The sequence below is a fragment of the Hyperolius riggenbachi genome, chromosome 4 (assembly GCF_040937935.1).
Source record: "Hyperolius riggenbachi isolate aHypRig1 chromosome 4, aHypRig1.pri, whole genome shotgun sequence".
In the NCBI taxonomy this organism is placed as follows: Eukaryota; Metazoa; Chordata; class Amphibia; order Anura; family Hyperoliidae; genus Hyperolius; species Hyperolius riggenbachi.
The window spans coordinates 284,873,162-284,893,485 of NC_090649.1; the positions used below are offsets into that span (position 1 = coordinate 284,873,162).

General features: G+C 43.5%; 1 protein-coding gene across 3 annotated transcripts in view; it reads left to right on the forward strand.

Moving 5' to 3' along the window:
• The window catches only part of LOC137503836 (uncharacterized), a 64,168-nt gene that overhangs the window by 18,172 nt on the left and 25,672 nt on the right, over positions 1–20,324 (forward strand). For all 3 annotated transcript variants that reach the window (XM_068231361.1, XM_068231362.1, XM_068231359.1), the window contains exon 3: positions 6,464–6,595. In XM_068231361.1, coding sequence (XP_068087462.1) covers positions 6,464–6,595 — 132 coding nt within the window. The remainder of the gene's footprint in view (positions 1–6,463; positions 6,596–20,324) is intronic.

The window sequence follows — 20,324 nt, forward strand, 5'->3', positions numbered from 1 at the left end:
AAACGACTTAAAATGGGACAACAACACCGCCACTATTGTCAAGAAAGCACAACAGAGAATGTACCATCTGCGGCAGCTGAAAGTTTGGCCTACCTCAAAATCTAATGGTGCAGTTCTACACTGCAATCATCGAATCCACCATAACATCATCCATGACTGTATGGTTCAGCTCCTGCTCAGCATTAGAAAAGGGGAGGCTGCAGCGCATCATCCGATCAGCAGAAAGGATAATTGGCTGTAGCTTACCTTCCCTGCAGGATCTTTACACTAGCAGGTGCAGAAAGAGAGCATCCAAAATTGCCTCTGACCCCTCTCACCAAGCTCACTCCATCTTCCAGCGCATGCCTTCAGGAGTAAGATTCCGGTCAATCGCTACCAAAACTTCTAGACACAGGAACAGTTTTTTTTTTTCCTCAAGCGGTAGCCATACTTAATGCTGAACCACGTTAGAGCTGCTAGGACTGAAAGTAATCAGCACAGAACTAAACATGAACAATTCTCACATTGCTTACTGCCACTATACTTATAATGTCCTTAACTTGTAATATTCACACTGTCTGTCCTTGTATTGTTTTTGTGTGTTTGTTAAGCAACTGCCAAGACAAATTCCTTGTAGGTGCAAACTTACTTGGCGAAAATAAATTGATTCTGATTGATTCTGAAGTAGTATGGGATGGCTTTCTGTTTAATTTATGTGGGAACCTGGTTAAGCTTTCTCATGGCTGCAACTTGTATATGGCTGTAGTGGCATAAGAAGCCAGGTGCTCTTCCCTGACTCATCCATACTGCTTCCAGCATTTTTTTTTTTTTTTTTTTGCAGGACAAGCCAGGCTTGACCATACCGCTAGGGGTTACAGTTTGTACCTTGAATCCTAAATGTGTTCAATGAACATAGGAAATGCGCTCATCCTGTATAAATGCCTCTAAGAGCAAGTACATATTCTGATTTTACAGTAGACCCATTTTTAAGATGGGATATAACCCCAATCTTGTCCACAAGAACTACTCACAATGGTTTTGTGCAGATTACGGGGAATCTAAATCTACAGGGGTTGTGATTGCAATCACTCACTCTTGGCAGAGATAAAGGAGGTTCAGTCTCCTTAAAGATGGTGGAAACCACCCTGACATTGGCAGGGTCTATATGCCAAGCATTGATCAGATAAGCACATTAGAGGACTATTGTGCTTGGAGGCTTTGGTTTCTAAATTTTATTTTGTGACAAAGCAGAAAATGGCATAACATTAAAAATATTGCATGTTAAACATGTGCAGGGACCATTAACATTTTTCTCACAGCTACAAATATGCAATAGTCTAGCTTGTACAACTTGTAAATGAGAAACAAAATACAATAAATATCAAGATATCAAATCTGGTCCTGGTCTCTGAAAAACCAATCCAGTGTGACCATATGTTATGGAAGCCCTCTAAATTATCATTTTAACTTGGCAATAATATATATTCTGAAATCATGACCTTCATTGTATTGTACACATCGGTGTGGGACAAATGAGAAGACCTCCAGTGTCTTGCTAGATATCTGGCTACTGTCGGCAATGAATTTTATAGAGATTGCTTAGATGCTTTCAGGGAAGGATATAGAATTGAAGGAGGTATTAACTTTACCAAAGATCCATTACTAGACCATTCCAAAGGCCCCTCCAGCCATCCCTTTAAAGCCTTCAGAAAACTTTTTTTTTTTTCTTTGATGTAGTTGATGTATGGAGAGTGCTTAATCCAGAAGTCGGACTATATTTCTTTTCAGCCCCACATGTAAACTGGTTCTGGAAAAAGGATTCAAACCTTGTGGCTTATATATTTGGATGGGGCATAGACCTAGGTTAGCAGTAAGATGGACAGTCAATATTAGGTGACAAGACTGTAGGTGGGGGGGGGGGGGGGCCTGTTCCGCAATGACAAGCGGAAGTGCCCAATCCCGGCTCCCCTTCTCCCTCCGAACACGTGATGTTTTTCTACATAGGTGATTGGTTCACCATATAAGCAACCAGTTTCTCATCAGGTCCGCATAGCAGCGGAGACTGTGATTGGTGGTGAGGCTGGGTCAAGCCTATTGGCTGAATGGAAGGGTTGGTGGGTATAAAAGTTATGTTTGTATACATATTGTCATACCTGTCATGCATTTGAAAAAGGAGTTGCTACTCAAACGTCATGCTGTAAAGATGACAGAGCTACAATACATTTCTAAAAGAGCATTATATCCGACGGTGGCGGCTGACTTTCTTCGTGACAAGACTATAGTAAGGCTTGCCAACGTGAGAAGTTTTGTCCAAGCAAGGGGGTAATGCTATGGTTTGAATACCTCCGTTAGTCCACTTTCTGCACCGAATGATCAAATTATCCTACAGAGGGCTCTAACCCAATTTGAAAATGCTTGCCTCCTCACCACCTGCACCCCCCCCCTCCAATTCTGGTGGTCATGATGTAAAGTGGCAGTTGGAACTTATGAGGAACTATTTGTATGGCACCAACATCTTCCACAGCACTGTAGAGTATATTGTCTTGTCACTTACAATGTGAGACACATCCGTGAAATGTACTGTTGAACCCCTCCCCAGAGTATCAGCGACAAGGGTAGAGGAAGTGTGGATGTCTGATGGCTATCGCTTTGCTTACTATCGCTGCTATGCAGGTGGACCCTTTGGCTGCCCTCTATGGGGTGCTTAGCTGTTAATGCTTATCTGCTCTTGGACTGTGGCCAATGTTTGTGTGAAGGCGCCCTGACTGGATGGCAGTGTGGTTGAATGTATGCAAGCCAGCTTAGAATAGGGATATTAAGTCTGAGCATATGCATGAGGTGATGCAGTTTTTCAGCAAATTTTTAATTTAGGTTTTAAGACTTTTGCTAATCTTTGCATGCAATTAAGCACAAGTGTACAGTTTGTTTTCCATTGATATTTAATAAAATACTTTGATCTATTTGGCAATCACATTCTGAACCCTGTGTGTGTGTGTGTGTGTATCACTTACAATAACTGTCCCTCAGAGCTCACAATGTAATACTTGCGATAGATAGATGGAATCTGTCTAGGGCCAATTTAGGGGGAAGAAAATTGTTTTTGGAATGTGGGAGGAAATCAGTGACCAGAGGAAACCCAGACACTGGGAGAACATACAAACTGTAGTTAGTGCACTGGCTGAGATTCAAAACTGGACCAGTGATGCAAGAGTGCTAAATCACTACATCACTGTGCTGCCCATGGAACAGTGGTCAGAAGCATACATATTTAGAGCTAAATCCTCCCTCTCTGGACAAGGTCTAAGTGGTAGGACCCCCCCTCCCCCCCAGCCGCACCAAATCTACCCAGACTGATAACCTTTATGCTGGAGGTGCAAAGAACATATTGGCATAATGTCCTATATCTGGGTTACATGCCCCAAGTTGCAAACCAGACTGGCTTGCCATTCCTAAGTATTGGAAATCTGACATGGCTCCTTCTGTCTGGTTAGTGGAGCTTGTATATTGATGCTATGAACGCCATTGGTGAGGAACCTAACTACTTAACCACTAGACAAGCTGGATGCTATGAGCAATCTTTGCACAATCAGAAGGTAAAACAATTTTGAATCTGAGGTTCCTTGGCACATTAGGTTATTTATTGCTATGCAATAGTTACATTAGTTGTGTTTGAGCTATCCTACAGGATGGTGTTTGTTGTGGCTTGTGTTCTTTCTACCTGTTCTTGTTACGGTTTTCTTTTCCTTAATGCTTTACGGTAGTGGCTTCCATTCATTATCTTTGGTGGGGTGGTACAGTAAGAATGCTACCCCACAAACTGGGCTTACTAGGTGTACAATGTAAGGAATTGGTCTCTTTACCTCATGCAAGGTTATCTTTTTTTTTTTTTTTGTCTCCTGTCACATGGCTTCTAATCGGTTCTGGAAAAAGCTTGCATCAGTTCCATTCTCCTGAATTTATAGATTGTGTTAGAATATAATCCATTTCTCGCCTGCCAGCATCCTAAGTGAAGTTTTTTTTCTTTGTTATACTTTATGAATGAGTGGCTATGTAACAGTGTGCATTGTTATACACATGTAGTTGGGTTGTACAAAGCATGTAGACCGTGTGAGCTTATAGCTAGGGATGATCAAAGACTCATTCCTTGAGCTGATGGAAATGGTAATCTTAAATTTTGTGCAAACTTGTATAGGTTTGGAATGGCCCAGGCAAATGCAGCAACTGCTGTGTATATGATGAAATTCCAAGCTAATAATTTGGAGTTGATTTTACATGAATTTAGAATGATTAGCATCTAATTGAAATCCCTTGCCGAAGCAATGTAGTGCTTTCCTCTGCTGTTCCCACCTACCCCCTTCCAGCCTATGGGCATGTGATTACTGAATAGGATGGAAGTTTCACTGATGCAGGGAACACACTAAGCAGAAATTCTATCGTTGCAGAAACACTGTGAAAATGCACATAATGCAAATCAATGGGAGGCTTGTAAAATGCATATACTTGCGTTTTGCAGTGTCAATGGTGACACAGGTATTGCATCTTAGTGCATTTTACACGCATTTGTTTTAGTTAACCAAGTTTAACTTATTTCCACTTCCTATTGACTTTCTAGTGATTTGCAAAAACACATGCAAAACATATATGCGAATTGCAAATTCAACACGCCTAATGCAATAAATTCATGCGGGGGAAAAGGCAAACGCATATACAGTAAAACACATTTTCCGCACTGCCAAGTGTGAACCCAGCCTCAAGACCTGAGGCTTATAGTTAGTCTGCTGATTTTTCTTTGCAAAAGACTCCACCCCTTTTTTTTTTTTTTTTTGCTCAAAGTAAAGGTTGGTTTGGTGAAATACTTGATTTATCACCACATTATTTCTGGTTGCACAGGAGATTCATTGCTGAAAATTATAAATTATACATCCAGATTTTATTGGCCTATTACCAGTTTATTGGCCTATTGCCAGATTTATTACCAGATTTTATTGGCCTATTACCAGTTCCATGTTTGAGCGTTTACACACACTTACTGGTTAAAATCTGTTGGCCCTCCTACCTGGAAGTGGCAATATTGGGTAATCCTAATTGGATGTGTACCAGGCGTTATCTGCCTTCTGGACTGCCTAGGTGAACCAACCTACCTTGCATACAACCCTTAGATATGGAGATGTTTAAAAGTAGGAAGGCACATGCTGCGACTTCTGCTTATTGCCAGTCTGCACAGTAGATATGCTACTTGGCTGGCATCTCTGCCTGGTATGTTGATAAGAGATTCTATAGTACACAGACCTTCTTCTAGTGTGCCCTTTCTAGACTGAATCACTGTAAGTGGAAACCATTCACATACAGTCTGCATTTTGCTATGCTACATAAGAGCCTTTGAAGCCATGCTTGCTCTTAAAAGACAAGACTTGGCTGATGTGGCAGCAGGACCTGGGAAGCTAAATATGATCCTAATCCACATCCCCAATTGAATGTTCGAAGTCTCATTTAATAGGGGGACTCCCAGATTACTACCCCTCTCAGGTGAATGGGTAAAATATGTCCTATTTTGACCTTAGAATCTAGCAAATTGATAAATGTAAGTGAATTTGGGACTGCAATATCGACTTCATTTCTTTCTTTGCCTGTATACTTGTACCCTGTTGTGTTTGGAAGACTAAAACCTATATTGACTATTTTCAACTGGGCTCCTGACAAACTTTACTTTCTCCTAAACATGATTGAAAAGCTACCTGCTTCATGTAAGTCTTGGCCATTGTACTAAACCAGTGGTGCCCAACTCTAGTCCTTGAAGGCCATATCCATGCCGGTGTTTAGGATGGACAGTGAAATGGAGAAATGTGGTCTACTTGATGAACCACACTTTTCCTAATTTAGTCCCATCAATTTGAGCATGAGGACCTCAGCCCTCGAGGACTGGAGTTGGGCACTAATGTACTAAAGAAAACAAAGTCCCCTGCTAGGGCTCTTCATGAGTCTGATCAAAATTCAGAGATGGTCAAGATTTCTGGCTTTCATGCAAATTTAATGTAGTTTGGAATTAGCCCAATCAGATTCATTGCTTCAGATTTGAGCCCAATTTAAGCTGCTGCATTCAGTTTGCATGGAATCCAGAAACATTTGCATGTCAGAACATCTCTGCCAAGATGTATAGGGTAGGGGTAGACCCTCAAAATATTGGTACTCTGCTGCTACATTGAAATGAAACGGGGCCTCCCAAATAGTTCAAACAAAATTTATTCTCGTCAAGAATTGAAATCTGTGGACCATTGGAAGGCTCCAAACTGCCACACAAGTATGCTGTGGTAACCACTTTTCTGGCAATTCGGGTAATTTAACAGATCATGTTTTACAAGGTAATTGGACTATTATTGGACTTGTGAGCATTTTCATACAAAATGTAAATTCTTTTCAAACTCAAGTGAGTACACTTATTTTCCAGAAGTGCATGCTGCATTAATTGTTACTCATTAACTTACAGATGAGACTTCAGAAGATGCAGCAGTCTCTATATACAAATACACCTGGAAAGGACTGCATAGCCTGGCTCTTCTGCACCACGGTGACTATATGAAACTTCAAGCCCATGTTATAGCCAAACAGAGTTCTGAATGTAAGTATATTCTAAGCTAATCAGACTACCTGTAAAGAGACTTAAAGCAAGATCATTTAAAGAGGAACTCCAGTGAAAATAATGTAGTAAAAAAAAGTGCTTCATTTTTACCATAATTATGTATAAATGATTGTCAGTGTTTGCTCATTGTAAAATCTTTCCTCTCCCAGATTTACATTGACATGTATTACATGGTGACATTGTTACTGTGGGCAGGTTATGTAGCTGTTTCTAGCTGTTTTGGCTGTTAAAGAACAGCTGTAAACAGCTAATTCCTGTCTGTGAACATTGTTACATTGTGGCAGTTTGCCCAGAGTACTGCAGTCCTCAGAGCTTCTTGTGGGAGGGGTTTCAGCACAATCAGTCATACAGCGCCCCCTGATGGTCTGTTTGTGAAAATTATTTCTCATGTAAAAGTGGGTATCAGCTACTGATTGGGATAAAGTTCAATTCTAGGTTGGAGTTTCTCTTTAAGTTGTAAAGGGGGTATGGTATATGGCCACCTTTTACACTGACTAGGAACTATATCCACAGCAGGGCTGTCCAACTCCAGTCCTCGTGACCAAAGCCATGCCAGTGTTTAGAATGGACTGAGAAAGAGAGAAATGTGTTCTACTTGAACCACACCTTACCTGATTCAGTCCCAAAAGATTAAATCAGCCCCACCCCCATTTTTTGAACGCCTGAGTTTTGACTAGACGTACTTGAGCCCTTAGTATCCTGTTTAACATGGCTCTCATCTTCCCTCTGCTCTAAAACAGGGCTTCCAACATCGTCCTCAAGCACCAACAGTACAGGCCCATTCACACTTGAAAGCGGGTGATTTTTGCCACAATTAGCATGGTAAAATAACTGGACATTCTCTCGTGATTACCAACAATCGTGATCAGTGCTTAAGCACTGTGCCATGATCATTGAATTGCAGCAAAATGCTGCAGGTGTCAAAAACCTGAGCGGTTTTTGCCTTTTTTCATGATTGCTAACTCAGTAAAGGACCAGCCCTTAAAGCGTTGCTATCATATTAATCCGGCATAGCAGGGTCTGAACCCTTAACAGTAATTATAGATTGACGGTATACCTTGAAAGGAATCAGAGCACTCAGTATATGATTTTATATAAAAAATTGTATTTGCTTATCATACAGCATATATACAAAATAGGAACAGTTCCAAGTAGTGGTTACTTCTAACAGTATTCCATCTTATCAAGGCTTTATAGCCAAGCGATCATCAATCTAAGTACATTCAAAAAGTAATATAACGGTTGTGTTATGTAGAATAAGATCAAAAATAGTCTCATCAGTATCAATAGCTGTGTATCTAGTAGCTGTGTATCTAGTAGCTGTGTAAAACTTGTAGTAATCTTCTTAAAGAAATAGCATAAAAATAGCTTCTAAAAAACTTAATGCTAACATCTTAAAACTTAATGCTGAAAAATTAATAAAGTAAAACCACCAGAATAAGCATATTACCCCTTCTGTCATCTCTTCAGCATCTAGAACCACTTGTGGGAAGGTAGCTTCTGCCTCATGTGTCTTCTCAGGAGATTGCTGGGCTTCTGCAAACTATGAGCTTACAGCTCCTATCTTAACCACTTGAGGACCCACCCTTTACCCCCCCCCCCCCCCCTTAAGGACCAGCGCTGTTTTAGCTGATCTGTGCTGGGTGGGCTGTGCAGCCCCCAGCACAGATCAGGGTGCAGGCAGAGCGACCAGATCGCCCCCCTTTTTTCCCCACTAGGGGATGATGTGCAGGGGGGGGGGGGTCTGATCACGCCTGCCTGGGTGTTGCAGGGGGTTGACCTCAAAGCCCCCTCCGAAATTCCCCCCCTCCCATCCCTGTCCCCCCTGGCTATCTGGGCTGCACAGGACGCTATCCGTCCTGTGCAGCCAGTGACAGGCTGTCCCCTGTCACATGGCGGCGATCCCCGGCCGCTGACTGGCCGGGGATCGCCGATCTGCCTTACGGCGCTTGTGTTTACATTTAGCCTGCGAGCCGCGATCGGCGGCCCGCAGGCTATTCACGGAGACCCCGCCGTGAATTGACAGGAAGCAGCCGCTCGCGCGAGCTTCCTGATTAGCCTGCAGCCGGCGATGCAGAACTGCGTTGCTGGTCCTGCAGCTGCCACTTTGCCCACGTGCGGTATGAGTGCGCGGTCGGCAAGTGGTTAATAGGGGCAGGATGTAATATGGCTGCCTAATCTGGACTTTCCCTGAATCCCAGGTTTTGATTGGCTAAAGCTTCCGTGTGTCAAAACGCTAGCTATGTTTTGATTACCTAAATCACAATATTTATAATTTCTTAATTACTTTATCCTGTGAGAATTAACGTCTGACATTTTGACACCTGATTAAAAGGTCATATTTGATGCAGTTAATTAAAAATGGACGTCACCAGCCATCTTGTCTGCTGGATGCCCCAGACATGGAGACTAAACAATGTCATTCATGACTCCTTTCTGATAAAATGTTCACTGCTAATTAGGTTGGAATATCTTGGTACTTCTCCAGACATGAGATTGGTCAGGTTGACACTGTAACCAGACCTGTGAGTCTTCAGCAATTTAAAGCTTATTGAAGCGTTCAGGGCTTCTTATATACTTATTTAAATATAAAGCTTATTATATAATTCTTCTTAAAACAATTAATCATAAGAAATAATTGCATATTAAATCTTAATACAAAATCATTTTCCATATAAATATTTCAACTGGCAGAGGTCAGCCTTTCGTAACAAATAACAAACCGTATATCAGCTAGCTGAGACTAGAGCACGTCAACAACCTTCCAGAATCCTAACAATCTCACGAGAATTTCTTACTGTCATATTTTACAGGTAGAATACAGCTTTTAAAAGGATTATATAGGGTTTAACAGTAACTATTTCTTTCTTTAGGACTATTGATCAATATTTAGATTAACCAGCTGAGCGGTCTGGACGAGCTCAGCTCGTCCAACACCGCCAGAGGCTGCCGCTCAGGCCCTGCTGGGCCGATTTTCACCAAATAAAAAGCAGCACACGCAGCCGGCACTTTGCCAGCCGCGTGTGCTGCCTGATCGCCGCTGCAGCGCGGCGATCCGCCGCGTGCAGCGGCGAGAGAGGGTCCCCCCCAGCCGCCCGAGCCCAGCGTAGCCGGAACAAACAGTTCCGGCCAGCGCTAAGGGCTGGATCGGAGGCGTCTGACATCAGGACGTCGGCTGACGTCCATGACGTCACTCCGCTCGTCGCCATGGCGACGAGGTAAGCGAGACACGGAAGGCCGCTTATTGCGGCCTTCCGTGTTACTTCTGGCCGCCGGAGGCGATCGGAAGAACGCCTCCGGAGCGCCCTCTAGTGGGCTTTCATGCAGCCAACTTTCAGTTGGCTGCATGAAATAGTTTTTTTTTTTATTTAAAAAAAACCCTCCCGCAGCCACCCTGGCGATTTAATCAGAACGCCAGGGTGGTTAAGATCTGTGTAATAAAATGTGCATTTATAATTATTGCAGTAATGTTAATTTTAAACCAGCATTGTCTTGCACATACTGCGCAGTCTAACCTTGACATTAACAAAGAATGTTTTGGCTTCTTGTAACCAGTACGTTAACAATCTTGACCCCCCCCGATCGGCGGCAGTGAGATCACTGGCGTAGGGTTATAATTGCACTAGCACTTTAAAAAGTGCTAGAGCTATGGCGATTTAGCAGGAATCTAAGTGGTGTGAATGGGTCCTATGTTATGTGGAAATCCAGAGGTAGTTAATCAGCTTTGCTGAGACACTACCTCACCTGTGAATTTTTGGTTTTCTGCAAGATAGTACTGTTCCTGTTCAGTAAGCCAGCACATATTTGGTAGGAGACATTGGGCAAGACTCCCTAATACTGTTCCTGCCTATAGAGCGCATCCTAGTGGCTGCAGCTCTGGTTTTGAGTCTGCCAGGAGAAAGCACAGTATAAATGTTCTGTCTTGTCTATTGTTGGTGGTACTTGAGGACGGATGAGAAGCCATGCTCCAAGACTAGCCCACATAGCCCTCAGTAACTCGCAATATTTTCAAAGTTGCTAAAGGGGTTACTGGAATCTGGTGAATCCATAGGTGCTGCAATGTCATGGCCTTCAACTCAGGCTCCCCTCCCACTTGTACAGCAATCTCAATATGCATATATCTATTTTTCCAGGTAGTGCTTCTGTGAACAGTAATATAAACTTTGTTTAACATACTGGGTACTTGAAGCAGACTTGGGAGCTGTCATTTTCCATACTAAAAGATTTATAAATCCATTAACAATGGCTTGGGCTTTTAGTGTTAATGTATATCCATAATAGAAGAGTTTGTGTTTAATAAAATATTTAAAACAAGTTTTCACTCTGGAATGGAATATGGTATAGGGTTTTTTTTATTTATGTTGGGAAACAAAAAAAATCAAGCAGTGTTTGAGTCACTCAATTACAGGACATTATAAATGATTTACAGTGAATCCAGTGTGGATGACTTTCCTTCCCTATTCCCCCACACCCCCAATTTGGAGTAGGTGAGATTTTGAGATTTGCAGTCACAGCTGCTTTCATTATGTAACCATGATTTCCAAATTGCTATCCTCGAGTACCCCAATTTTAGTTCTGTCACGCACTGGTGTCCCACCCAACCGGATGTACGCATGCATGGCCAGGGATGAACAGCTGATTCCAATCGGGTATTTAAATGGCAGATAGACCATGTTCGCCTTTTGCTTCTGTGAACAGAGGATGCTTCTGGCCCATCTCCTGTGCAGTCTGCGGAGTGTGGTAACAATCCCTCTCTGGCAAGTAGATTATGGGTTTTCTGCTTTGCTAGTATTGATTGCAGTTGGAGGTATTGGGCTAATAGTATTTGCCTATTTGTCTATTTGGGGTTTATAGCCTAAAAGACATGACAAGCAAGATGAGGATAAATCTGCTCTGTCTAGTCAGTCCAGTCAGCACACTACTAGACCTGAGAAGAAATGTTCTATTTGCAGCAATCACATTTCATCTTCTAAAGGCTCGTACACACATCTGATCAAAGGAAACGACTGGTCCGTCACCTCCCGCTGGGCGGGTTTTCAGCACAGTACTGCGTGTGTACAGTCTCAGTGGACAGAAAAGGCTGTTTCTGAGCGATCCTCCCAGCGGATCGCTCAGACAGCCTTATCAGTCCACTGACAGACTGTACACACGCTGTACTGTCGGCTAAAAAACCCACCCAGCGGGAGGTGACGACGGACCCGTCGTTGCCTTTGATCAGACGTGTGTACGAGCCTTTAGAAGCTATGTTAACATTGTACTGAGAAGATTAAGGACTTATCTCCGGTCATATTTAAAGATTTAATGAGCTGGATGAAATCTGAAATGGCTAATGCCATTAAAGATATTAAGGATTTGGTCATTGCCTCTACCTCAGCTACTGCTTCTTCTGATATGCCTACTTCTGATGTATCTGTATTTGAGCCTGCACAGGGAACCTCAGAATCTACTGTTTCTGGGATCCCTCCAATTCTTACCTCTCTGAAAAGTTCTGAACCATTAGAACAGAGCTCAGAGGGAGAAAACTCAGAATTGGAGGAAATTTCAGAGGAAGAATGTGGAAAAAACTGAGACTGCATAAGTTTGCTTTTCACCTGTCTTAAGGAAAGACTTGTTATCTGCCATGCATAATACCATTGGAATTAAAACTGAGCAGAAATCTTTGACACCTTTTGGATCAGATGTAGGAGTTTGGCAGATCCTCAATCTCTATTTATTCCAGTCATTCTACTCTAAAAGAAATAAAGAAGGAATGGGGTAACCCTGAGAAACAGGCTTTTTGGCCTAGATTGTTAGCTAAACGTTATCCTTTCAGTCCTGAGGATCAGATGTTTTGGGGTCCTCCGACTAAGCTAGATCCATCTTTATCCAGGGTGTCAAGGAAAACTGATCTTTTGTTGGAAGATTTTGGAAACCTTAAAGATCCCATTGATTAAAAAGATGGATAATATCCTGTAAATGGCTTCGTTGACTTTAAACCTGCTGTTACATTTACAGCAGTAGGGAGGTCCTTGAAATCTTGGATGTACAAACAAAGATTGCTTCTGGAGTGCCAAGGGAAGAGATCCTTAATGATTTTCCCAATATTAATGCCACTCATTATGACAGATGTAGCTGATCACTGTAAAATTGACTGCTAGAACCACAGCATTAGTCAATTAGCCAGGAGTATGGGTTAAGACCTGGAATGGGTATAACTAATCTCGATCCAAGTTATGTGATATACCCTGTGAGGGTGGATTACTTATTCGGTTCTAAGCTGGATGAATCTAGAAAGAACCGCAGACACCAAGAAAAATTTTCCAACCAAAAAGAAACTTAGTTTAAATGGTCCTTACGTGGCCCCGCTAAGAATGACTCTGAAAATAAAACTTCCACAAAGATGGGCCCATTACAGAACACAAGGCTAAACACAACTTTAGTTCTGCCAATAAATCAAATCAGCAATGTTGCCAGGCTTCCAGTGGGCAGAAGGTTGGCACACTTGAAAGATGGCAACAGATCTTCACAAACCAGTGGTTACTAAAGATTATTCTAGAGCAGTGATGGCTAACCTTGGCACTCCAGCTGTGACAAAACTACAAATCCCATCATGCCTCTGCCTCCCTGAGCTATGCTTAGAACTGTCAGAGCATTGCAATGCCTCATGGGACTTGTAGTTCCACCACAGCTGGAGTGTCAAGGTTAACCATCACTGTTCTAGAGGGATGCATATTACAGTTCGCTCTACCACTGCCCCAAAAGTGTGTGCTTTTGTTTTTGCTTTTTGTTTTTTTTTTTACTCCCCTCCCTATAGATCCAGTTTGAAACGGGGCCCTTCAAGAGGAAGTCCAGAGTCTTCTTCAAAAGAGTGATCCGGCAGGTTCCATCCTGTCGGCAAGGAAAAAAAAAAAGCCTCAGGGAACCTTCAGCTTCATTCTAAATCTCTCATGGTTCTAAACAGGGCAATAAAATGCAGGAGATTCAGAATGGACAATATTTGATCGGACTTATTTTACAGAGACTGTTTTCTAGCATCCCTATATTTGAAGGATGCATACCTGCATATGTACCAATCCTTCCTTCGTCACAGCAGTACTAGGTTTGCCATTCTAATGGGGAGAGGCAAGACCTTTTCAGTTCAATGCATTACTATTTGGACTTCAGCACCCTGGTTAATCACTAAGACTATGGCTGAAATTCTTGTGGTTCTTAGGCTTAGATCCATTGATGTTGGTTATTTAGATGGTTTCTTATTTTGGGGTCCCTCAAGTCTCTGTCCATTCTCAGTTGGAGTCCTCAACTTTCCTTCAGGAGTTGGGGTGGCTGATTAACTGGGAGAAGTCAGATTTACTACCATCCCAAGTAATGGAATGTTTAGGTTTCAACATCTATTGAGTTTATTTACCTGAAAGAGTACGTCTATTAATACGGTTTTCTTTTCAGAATGCAAGGACAATAACCCTAAGGAAAGCGATGACTGTATTGGGTCTCCTGACTGCTTCCTTTCCAGTAGTTCAATGGGGCCAGTTCCACTCAAGAACTCTACAATTGTGGATTCTAAGATCGTGGAACAGAAGTCTATTTACTCTGGACATATCGGTATTGATTCCTCACAACATGAAGGTCTCTGTTTTTGGTGGCAGACAAGGATTCACCTATCCTCGGGATGTCTATGGTGTTACCCAGTTCAGACAACAATCACAACAGACGCAAGTGCGTGGGGATGGGTAGCTCACATGGACCTTCCAGCACAGGGTCAATGGTCCATGGAAATGAGTTCACAATCAAACAGCAAAGTTGGAAGCAGTATGGCATGCATTACATTTCAGCATTCGGATCAAAGCATCTCATGTGGTAGTAAAAAACAGAAGCGTTGTAGCTTTTCTGAATTGTCAGGGAGGCACAAGGAGTCCTCAGTTATGGGCACAGACTTCTTGAATTTTGTTTTGGGCAGAAAGGAACCTCAGTTCATTATCAGCAATTCATCTAAAAGGTGTATTAAATCCGTTAGCGGATTTCTTGAGCAGAACAATCCTAGACCAGAACAAATGGTCTCTTAATCCGGATGTCTTTCAACAGATTGTAACTCATTGGGGGTTTCCAGAAGTGGACCTATTCGCCAGAAGGGAAAAATGCAAAATGTCGCAGATTCTGTGCTCTCTACCCACAGGACAAACCATGGAGAGTGGATGCCTTTTCCAATCAATTGGAAACTGGGTCTAATGTCTGGTTTCCTCCCATTCCAATGTTACCAAGAGTATTGAATGTGCAGGACCAAGCTCACATTATTCTAATTGCTCCTCTATGGCCAAAGAGACCTTGGTTCACATCACTACAAGCTTTAGCATGCCTTGCAGGTGCTAGACAGTCGAGCCGCAGATGCTGTTGGTGACGGCAGATGTGGCATCACTTTATACCAATATACCCCATGGTCCAGGGGTAGAGGCCACTAGGAGGTATCTAATTTGAACAGGCATGGTGGATAGGCAGGTGAAGTTTATCATACAATTGCTGGAGTTTGCTCTAAGGTTACTATTTTTGGTTTAATGGCCACTTCTATGTACAAATCAGGGGATGTGCAATGGGGGCGGGGTTTGTCCCAAGTTTTGGTAACCTTTTCAGTGCGGTGTGGAAGGAGGTGTTAACACTCCCCCACTCTAGGGCTATAGTAATGTGGGCCAGCTATATACAGTGATGTGAAACTACTTGCCCCTTCCTGATATCTTATTCTTTTGCATGTTTGTCACACTTAAATGTTTCTGCTCATCAAAAACCGTTAACTATTAGTCAAAGATAACCTAATTGAACACAAAATGCAGTTTTAAAATGATTTTTATTTAGTGAGAAAACTCAATCTACATGGCCCTGTGAAAAAGTGATTGCTCTTCCCCCCCCCCCCCCCCCCCCCCTTGTTAAATAACTTAACTGTGGTTTATCACACCTGAGTTCAATTTCTGTAGTCACCCCAGGCCTGATTACTGCCACACCTGTTTCAATCAAATCACTTAAATAGGAGCTATCTGACACAGTAGACCAAAAGCTAGACCTCATGCCAAGATCCAAAGAAATTCAGGCACAAATGAGAACAAAAGTAATTGAGATCTCAGTGTGGTAAAGGTTATAAAGCCATTTCTAAAGCTTTGGGACTCCAGTGACCCACAGTGAGAGCAATTATCCACAAATGGCAAAAACCTGGAACAGTGATGAACCTTTCCAGGAGTGGCCGGCCGACCAAAATTACCCCAAGAGTGCAGAGAAAACTAATCCGAGAGGCCACAAGACCCCAGGACAACATCTAAAGAACTGCAGGCCTCACTTGCCTCAATTAAGGTCAGTGTTCACGACTCCACCATATGAGACTGGGCAAAAACAGCCTGCATGGCAGATATCCAAGGCGCAAACCACTTTTAAGCAAAAAGTCATTAAGGGAGGGGGGGGGGGGCATACACCCTGAAGGCGCTGACTGGTCCAATTTTAGACAGCAACATCTGGTGAGTGGTTTCTTGAAGGGGGGGGGGGGGGGGGGTCAGGTGGAGGCAAGAATTGTGTCAAGAGCGCAACCCATTGACTTTTTATGTATTGTAAAACTGGTCACAACCCAGAGATTGTGTTGCTGCACATGACAGTTTTAATTTGTCCAATTTAGTGGTGATTATCTTTATGGACTATTCATTTTTGTCATAACTCACTCAGTATCATCACTTAAGGAGCGAGTGCATATTTTATATTTATAAAGCTTTAGCTTTGTCAGATCCGAACATTCTTCCCCTTCAACCAGACCTACTAACTCAGGGGTCGGTGTATCATCCAAAGCATAAACTTCTTCCTCTCTGCATGGAACCTGAGTGGAGCATCCTGAAATCCTAAAGGATTCTCTAAAAATTTGCTGGAAACCTTAATCCTAAGTAGAAAGAAGGTAACTTCCAATATATCACAAAGCTTGGAGAGTCTTTAATACATGGTGTACAGAGAATTCAGTAAACAGATCATGTCTTATAATTTCTTCAGTGGTTATAAGAAGGGTCTCAGTGCGGAAATTTGAACCCTCAAAGTACTTATGCTAAGTGTTTTGAAGAAACTGGCTCAGGAAGAACTGGCCATTCATATTTTATTTATTTTGTTAGGCACTCGAGGCTAAGGCCAGTTTAACCACTTGAGGACCACAGTCTTTCTACCCCTTAAGGACCAGAGCCTTTTTCTCCATTCAGACCACTGCAGCTTTCACGGTTTATTGCTTGGTCATACAACCTACCACCTAAATGAATTTTACCTCCTTTTCTTCTCACTAATACAGCTTTCTTTTGGTGCTATTTGATTGCTTCTGCGAGTTTTAGTTTTTATTATATTCATCAAAAAAGACATGAATTTTGACAAAAAAATGACTTAACTTTCTGTGCTGACATTTTTCAAATAAAGTAAAATTTCTTATACATTTGAGCGCGAAAGTTATTCTGCTACATGTCTTTGATAAAAAAAAAAACCATTCAGTGTATATTTATTGGTTTGGGTAAACGTTATAGCTTTTACAAACTATGGTGCAAAAAGTGAATTTTCCCATTTTCAAGCATCTATGACTTTTCTGACCACCTGTCATGTTTCATGAGGGGCTAGAATTCCAGGATAGTATAAATACCCCCCAAATGACCCCATTTTGGAAAGAAGACATCCCAAAGTATTCACTGAGAGGCATGGTGAGTTCATAGAATTTTTTTCTGTCACAAATTAGCGGAAAATGACACTTTGTGACAAAAAAAGTTTCCATTTCTTCTAACTTGCGACAAAAAAAAGAAATTAAATCTGCCACGGACTCACTATGCTCTCTGAATACCTTGAAGGGTCTACTTTCCAAAATGGGGTCATTTGTGGGGTTTTTACTGTCCTGGCATTTTGGGGTGCTAAATTGTAAGCACCCCTGTAAAGCCTAAAGGTGCTCATTGGACTTTGGGCCCCTTAGCGCAGTTAGGCTGCAAAAAAGTGCCACACGTGGTATTGCCGTACTCAGAAGTAGTGTAATGTTTTTAGGTGTATTTTTACACATACCCATGCTGGGTGGGAGAAAAATCTCTGTAAATGACAATTGTTTTTGTTTTACACACAATTGTCCATTTACAGCGGTATTTCTCCCACTCAGCATGGGTATGTGTAAAAATACACCCCAAAACACATTGTACTACTTCTCCTGAGTACGGCGATACCACGTGTGGCACTTTTTTGCACCCTAACTGCGCTAAGGGGCCCAAAGTCCAATGAGTACCTTTAGGATTTCACAGGTCATTTTTGTTTCAAGACTACTCCTCATGGTTTAGGGCCCCAAAATGCCAGGGCAGCATATGAACCCCACAAGTGACCCCATTTTAGAAAGACACCCCAAGGTATTCCGTTAGGTGTATGGCGAGTTCATAGAATTTATTTTTTGTCACAAGTTAGTGAAAAACTTTGTGGAAAAAACAATAAAAATCAATTTCCGCTAACTTTTGACAAAAAATAAAATCTTCTATGAACTCGTCATACACCTAACAGAATACCTTGGGGTGTCTTTTTTTTCTAAAATGGGGTCACTTGTGGGGTTCCTATACCGCCCTGGCATTTTACGGGCCCAAAACCGTGAATAGTCTGGAAACCAAATGTCTCAGACTGTTCAGGGGCATAAGCATCTGCAAATTTTGATGACCGGTCTGAGGGGCCGAATTTTGTGGAACCGGTCATAAGCAGGGTGGCCTTTTAGATGACAGGCTGTATTGGGCCTGATCTGATGGATAGGAGTGCTAGGGGGGTGACAGGAGGTGATTGATGGGTGTCTCAGGGGGCGGTTAGAGGGGAAAATAGATGCAATCAATGCACTGGGGAGGTGATCGGAAGGGGGTCTGAGGGGGATCTGAGGGTTTGGCCGAGTGATCAGGAGCCCACACGGGGCAAATTAGGGCCTGATCTGATGGGTAGGTGTGCTAGGGGGTGACAGGTGGTGACAAGAGGTGATGGGTGTCTCAAGGTGTGATTAGTGGGGGGAATTGATGCAAGTAATGCACTGGCGAGGTAATCAGGACTGGGGTCTGAGGGTGTGGGCGGGTGATTGGGTGCCCTAGGGGCAGATAGGGGTCTAATCTGATGGGTAGCAGTGACAGGGGGTGATTGGTAATTAGTGGGTGTTTAGAGGAGAGAACAGATGCACTTGGGAGGTGATCTGACTGCGGGTCTGCAGGCGATCGGATGGTGTGGGTGGGTGATCTGATTGATGGGTGGCAGTGACGGGGCTGATTGATGGGTGGCAGTGACGGGGGCTGATTGATGGGTGGCAGTGACGGGGGCTGATTGATGGGTGGCAGTGACGGGGGCTGATTGATGGGTGGCAGTGACGGGGGCTGATTGATGGGTGGCAGTGACCGGGGCTGATTGATTAGTGGCAGTGACGGGGGCTGATTGATGGGTGGCAGTGACGGGGGCTGATTGATGGGTGGCAGTGACGGGGGCTGATTGATGGGTGGCAGTGACCGGGGGCTGATTGATGGGTGGCAGTGACTGGGGGCTGATTGACAGGTGATCAGTGGGTTATTACAGGGAAGAACAGATGTAATTAATGCACTGGCGAATTGATAAGGGGGGGGGGGGGGGTCTGAGGGCAATCTGGGCGGGTGATTGGGTGCCTGCAAGGGGCAGATTAGGGTCGGATCTGATAGGTAACAGTGACAGGTGGTGATAGGGGTGATTGATGGGTAATTAGTGGGTGTTTAGAGAAGATAACATATGTAAACAATACATTTGGGAGGTAATCTGACGGCGGGTTTGCGGGCGATCTAATGGTGTGGGTGGGTGATCAGATTGCCCGCAAGGGGCAGGTTAGGGGCTGATTGGTGGCAGTGACAGGGGGTGATGGATGGGTGGGTGATTAGGGGGATAGATGCATACAGTACACAGGGGGGGGGGGGGGTCTGGGGAGAATCTGAGGGGTGGGGGGTGATCAGGAGGGGGCAGGGGGGGGGGGTAAAAAAAATAGCGTTGACAGGAAGTGATTGATGGGTTATTAGGGGGGTGATTGGGTGCAAACAGTGGTCTGGGGGCTGGGCAGGGGGGGTCTGAGGGGTGCTGTGGGCGATCAGGGGGCGGGGGGGGGGCAGATCAGTGTGTTTGGGTGCAGACTAGGGTGGCTGCAGCCTGCCCTGGTGGTCCCTCGGACACTGGGACCACCAGGGCAGGAGGCAGCTTGTATAATACACTTTGTATACATTACAAAGTGTATGATACACTTTGTAGCGGCGATCGCGGGGTTAACATCCCGCCGGCGCTTCCGTATGGCCGGCGGGATGTTGTGGCGGGTGGGCGGAGCCAGTTGCCGGGGAAGCGCGCATCAATGACGCGATCGCTCCCCCGGCATACGAAAAGGACGCAACGCCCTTGGGCGTATTGCGGTCATTTAGGGATCCACTTTTCCGCCGCCCATCGGCTGTGGGCGGTCGGCAAGTGGTTAAGATCTAAAGCTCATTTGTGGGATTTAAATAGTGTTTTACAGGGACTATGTGAATCTCCTTTTTGAGCCTTGAACAGATTTGATACATTTCTTTCTCTAAAGACAGCCTTTCTTCTGGCCATCACTACAGCAAGAATAGAACTACAGGCTTTCTATCAGGGAACCCTACTGCATGATTTCAGAGGATAGGATTACAGTACGTCTTGATGTAACTTTCCTCCCTAAAGTAAGTTCCAAGTTCCATAGGTCTCAGAAAATATATATTCC